The 5906-nt window shown below is 46.9% G+C and overlaps 1 protein-coding gene across 1 annotated transcript; it reads left to right on the plus strand.

The window, feature by feature from the left end:
* Nucleotides 1–202: 202 nt before the first annotated feature.
* LOC123397968 (heavy metal-associated isoprenylated plant protein 35-like) lies at nucleotides 203–1325 on the plus strand. The gene is made up of 2 exons (XM_045092476.1): nucleotides 203–295; nucleotides 472–1325. The coding sequence occupies exons 1-2, from the start codon at nucleotides 278–280 to the stop codon at nucleotides 1129–1131; spliced, it is 678 nt and encodes a 225-aa protein (XP_044948411.1). The 5' UTR covers nucleotides 203–277; the 3' UTR covers nucleotides 1132–1325.
* Nucleotides 1326–5906: the final 4581 nt, after the last annotated feature.

A 5906-nucleotide genomic window follows, 5' to 3' on the forward strand; every position in this document is an offset into this window, starting at 1 on the left:
TGAAATTTTTGGAAAACTGAAATCGAAAACAATCCACTTACGTGCATGACTACAACTCATGGAAAAGAATGGGAGGTTGTATCAAAGGAGGCCCCTTTTCACTTTCCAATGATTCCTTAGGTGACCCACACAAATATTCCGTCTCAGCTCATTAGCTGAATATATATAAATGCAGCTTCTTGCGTTGTCCATGACTCCAGCCTGCCTTCTTGTCATAATGTCTTGATAGCTCTCCACAGGAACTTCCAGCTCCAGGTTCCAACCGGACACGTCAAGAATGACTTCAGAACCAGAGGTTTGTGAGCCTGCCCATCTACCTCTATAACTCAAACATTTTTTTTCTGTTCTTACGTTGTGCATATTTTTTGACGGTTTAACTATCTATGTAACCATGTAACTACACTAGTCATGGCGCTTATGTCCAATCAGATAGCACATTTTTCTGATCTATCGACATGAATCAATCTGCAGACGCCACGAATAACAGAGCTCCATGTAAGGATGGACTGCAACGGATGCGTGCACAAGATGAGGAAGACCCTGACCGGCATTGACGGTGTAGGCGAGGTACATGTTGATCAAGCTAACCACAAGATCACGGTGGTGGGGATCGCTGATCCTCAGAGAATCGTCAAGGCCATCAGGAGGACCAACAGGGTTCCCACCATCTGCTCACACACCGACCCTGCAGCTCCGGCACCACCAGCGGAAGGGGAAGCCCCGCCTGCAGCTCCGGCGCCACTCGCGGAAGGGGAAGCCCCGGCTGCTGATGCGCCACCGCCTCCGCCTGCAGAAGAGGCACCGGCAGAACCCACCGCAGCAGAGGACAAAGAGGCGCCGCCGGCTGAAGCACCAGACAGCACCATGATATACATGGTGCGTGACTGCCCATGCAGCTACCATGCGTACAAAGGTCACTGGGCAAACCATCCGAGCAGCATTCATGGCGTCAGATATGATGCTGCTGCACCTTGTTACGCAGCACATAGTCGTAGCTACAGTCCTTACATATCAGAGTACGGACATGTGGGCTACTGCCATCCAGCTGCAGCTGCTAGCGGAAGAGGAGACGGAAGCCAGATCACTTCGATGTTCAGTGAGGAGAATCCCAACGCATGCAGCATAGCATAATTTAAAAAGAGGCGGTTTGCGTGAGGAATCTGTTTCTGTAAACCCTTTCGGCCGGAAAGGGTAAGTGAGACAGATTTTGCTTTTTGCCTATACGTGTGAAGGTGTAAAACGGATATTAGGTTTACTCCCTTCGTCCCATAATATCTTACTTATATTATGGGACGAAGAGAGTAGTTTTTATAAAATGAAGCGTGAGATTTATGTAGACGTAACACAGATGGAACAATAAGATGTTTGACTTATAGTGAGAGATAATTTTTCTGGCAATAGTCGCTATTTTTACCGGTCCATCTCATAAAGAATCTCACAAAGCCGTGCTCGTCGACAAAAGTCACTTGCAAGCAAGATGACCTTTCTGCACAAAGTGTTTTTTACCGGTTACGATAGGTAGCGATGAGGAATCTGTCGTCCGCTTGTGCTTTAAGATCAACGCGTGTGTCACCTATTTGTGCTCATATATCTCTTCTATGAAAGCAATACACACCAAAATACATCGGTGGTACCCACCCACGCCCATGACCAGCTTCATCTCTCCCTGACACCCAGACGACTCGTGAGTCTCTCTCTCTCTCTCTCTCTCACACACACACACACATACACACACACACGTGCGAGCCACCACCGCTCCATGCACCATCAGCCCGCCGTCACCGTCGCTCCGTGCTCCGGTAGCCTGTCGCCATAGAATACCAGATTTGGACTCCCCTACCCATCAACGTCCAGATCTGGTTGCTCTGACCGGTGTGATGCCACCGATGTTGTGCGTAGACGGGGACCCCCATGTGAGACCCGGAATTACAGGATTCACATGATCTATGGATTATCTCGAAGAAACAATAGAATTCATGGGATAATTGGATACATCTGGTAGTTCATTACGAGCCGGCGGCTCTGCCTTACAGAGAAAACTGGCTAGGGTTCTAAACTAAAAACTAGTTGGGAAAAGTAATCGAATGCTCTCACGCAAGGCCTCTGTCTCTATTTTATGCCTAGACCAGCTCAACGATGGTAATTTAACTCCATAGTGAAATAACAGATATAACAAAGTGACAAGCTACGGTGATGGGATAGACTGGCTTATTAGGGATGATAGACTACTCATATCAATAAGGAATTTCTTCTTTTCCGGGAGCCCATTCGAACAGAACTCTCAGGTTAAGCGTGCTCGGCTTGGAGTAGTTCCCGGATGGGTGACCGACCCGGAAGTTGATCCCGGGTGCGCATGAGTGAGGACAAAGTGCGCAGAAAAGGCTATGTGGGGCCAGTCTAGATCCTGACAGGAGTAACGACCACCGGCGGGTGTATCCGGGGCGTTACAGGCGACTTAAGTGAATCAGCGAGGATCCATCAAAGCCGTCGAAAGTCTTGAACCGCCATCTTGCCATCGGAGCCATTGGTTGACTGAAGACGTCTTCTTCCTCTGTAGACTGGATGTATGTTAGCACCTTCAGGCAGTTGTAATTTGTATGAAACTTCTCCCATTTTGTCTATCACTTTGTAAGGCTCGTAGAACTTTGATCGCAGTTTCAGTGATCCTCTGAGACCAAATGCATTATGTTTGTAAGGTTTTATTTTCAAATACACCATATCTCCTAATGCAAACTCTCTCTCTCTGTTCTTTTCTTATGTGCAAAATGTTTGATCCTACTTTGTGCATGTTCCAAGTTGGCTTTCAACCGATGTTGCATGTGTTCTCTTTGGGATATTGTTAAACTTGCTTCAAGAGATAGTGGTTGATCTAGGGAAAATTCACCAATCTGAGGTGGTTTGTATGCATAGAGTGCTTGGAATGGAGTGCACTTGAGAGAAGAATGATATGATGTATTATACCAAAGTTCTACTAGTGGCTGCCACTTCTGCCCATGGAGTTTGATGACATTGTCCATCAGTGCATCAAACAATGTATCGTGTATGGATGAGCCAATGGTATGAAATGAGCATATTTTGTAAATCTCTCCACCACAACTAGAGAAATGATGAAATCCATGGTGATCTGAGTCCAGGCCATGTCAGGAATAGGAAGAGGTTGCAGAAGTCCCGGGGGATAAATGTGCTCTACCTTGTTGAGTTAGCATACAGGACATTCAGTGACAAAAGCGTATATGTCCTTTTTCATACTCGGTCAGTAAAACACTTTTTTAATTCTGTGATAAGTTGCTTTTATACAAGAGTGACCTCCTAGTGTAGATGAATGAAATGTTTGCAACAGTTGCTGTCGAAAGGCATTTTGTGCTCCCACATAAATCCTATTTTTGTATTTGATAAGTCCATTTTGTGTAGAGAATTTTGGACCCTTGTCAGTATCAGCAGCCACTTTTTTAAGGAGTCTAACATTGTCTGAGTCTCCCTGGTAATTGTTCTTCACATCTTTAGTCCATTGTGGTACTATAGGAGTAACTCAATGTAATGCCCCAAGTGTGGAACTTTCCCTTTTTGTAACCTCCATGTGGGACCACCTTGACTTTGTCATGAGAGTTTCTATGCATGTATGATGTCGTGGTTTTGTCACGGCAGATGTCCTCGTGAAAGGACTTAGTATGGGAGCCATCGCACCTTGGTGGCGACTCAAAGGGGTTAACGGGGGGAAACACGGCGGATTACCCAGGTTCGGCCCCTCGAGAGGAGGTAATAGCCTACGTCCTGCTTTGTGTGTATTGATGTTGATTCGATTACAAGGGAGGCGTAACTCGCCTAACCTAGCACTCGATGATTTCTAACCTGTCCATCCCCCTTCAGACTCGCCTTTATATATAGGTCGAGGCCTTAGGGTTTTACAAGAGTCCCTTCCTCCTTACAAATCGTGACCACCGCGGTCTCTAAGTCGCCGTCTTGCAAAACCCAAAGACCTTCCATAAATCATAACCATCCCGCGGCCTTGAACCGCCCAGGCTGAGGCCCAACTAGCCCCAAAGGATGAATCGCCTTACAAGTAACCCGGCCCATATTGGGCGGGTCACTTAATAAGTAATATCCCCAACATTAGGCCCCAAATTGACTTGAATTCTCATGCCAATGCTTCCGCTTTAGTTGAAGGTGATTCACTCCTTCGTTTTCCTCCATACTCCAGAAATTTTAACTCGCCAACCGGTACCGGAAAAATCTTTGAGTCGCCAATCCTTTTTCCGTCAGCACCTTCCTTAGCCATATTCGTAGATCTTATATCTGTTCGGCAGATCCATTCCTCATTCACTGTTTGCAAAAAACTGTTTGTAACCTTCATCCCCCCTTAGTGCTTCGGAACGAATAGATTTTACCATCCACAGTAATGTTGCCTTTGGGAATAGCCCTGCTTCGATAAGTCGCCATATCAACCCAACCCGGCCTCTTAGTCTGGCGGGTTAACGGGAGCTGATCCCGATTCACATAGTAAATGTTCGAGACATGTAATATCATACTTTTACCTATTTGTAGCATGGGTGCCGTTTTCAAGAGCGATTGGCTTCCTACCAAAGTTGATGATGTTGTTTTAGCTAATTACGTGAAAGCGGGCTGTTTGGATCCTCAAGATGTCATTGGATGGCGCACCGGGTTGGGAGAAGACCTCCCCAACCCCAAAGAAGGGGAAATAGTAGTCTTTGTGGAACACTTGGAACGGGGTTTTAAGCCGCCCGGATCCAAATTCCTTAGGGACGCTTTGACCTTCATGAATGTCCGACTCCAGGATTTGGGACCCAATTCTATAAGCAACTTGAGTCAGTTCCAAGTCCTTTGCGAAGCTTATCTACGGATCGAGCCTTCCGTTCCTCTATTCTGGCACTTTTTCCATCTGAATCGCCAGACGGAATTCCACGACGGCCCCAGTTTGGAACTCGGCGGTGTCAACGTCCAGCGCCGTAGGGATAGTCCATTTCCTTCACTCACCATGCCTAGCCATCCCAAGGGCTGGGGTGAATCTTGGTTTTATTGTAAAGAAACGTCCCCTGCTGGTGAGAACAAACTTCTGGGCTACAGGCCAACCCGCCTTCCGGTTAACTTCAAGCTCCCCGACAAGCTCACCGAGGAAGAAGAGTCGGAGTTCATCCCAATTTTGTCTGAACTGAGATCCTTGACGAACAATGGTCTTACCGGGGTTGACCTGATCCGCTGCTGGGTCGAATGGCGGATTTTTCCTCTGAGCCGCCGAGATGGTCTAATGTGTGAATTTGACGGCACTCTGGATCATCCCCAATGCTACTTTCACACAGCATTAACAGAGAAAGACATCGTTGCCATCATCAAAAAACTGACCGGCGAGCCCGAAGGAAAGTGCGGCCAAATCGGCTTTAAGCCCTTCTGCAAGATTAACCCGGCGCCCAAGGTAACCAAAGCTGACCCGCCCTTGATCTTTATTCCTACTGTTTTATTGCCATTACGACTTCATGCCATATATATTTCCAGAAAGGCGGCAAGTTCTGGTCTAGGAGACCTAAAAAGCAAGCCATGAAGACTGCTAAGCCGCCCTCCAAGAAAAACAAAGGCAAAGGCAAATCTGTTGCGGCCGAGCCATCTGAAGTCGATGAATCTCAAGTTGGCGACGCACTTTCAGAGGTACCAATCCGTCCCCTTTTCACTCGCCACCTATTACTTTTGACCTTTTATTCATATCTCTCACTCTTCTTGTAATAGAATGAAGATAACGAAAGCCAAGAAGACTCTGTTGAGGTAATTTCTGTTTCCTCCGATTCATCTCCTTCTCCACCTAAGCCGGCCCGGCGAATATGTGGGAAAGTCCCCTTCTCACATCCAGATGCCCATTTGGACCCAAATTTCTTACTGAAGAGAACACAGCACGCCTC

Source organism: Hordeum vulgare, chromosome 5H (genome assembly GCF_904849725.1).
Source record: "Hordeum vulgare subsp. vulgare chromosome 5H, MorexV3_pseudomolecules_assembly, whole genome shotgun sequence".
NCBI classification, from domain to species: Eukaryota; Viridiplantae; Streptophyta; class Magnoliopsida; order Poales; family Poaceae; genus Hordeum; species Hordeum vulgare.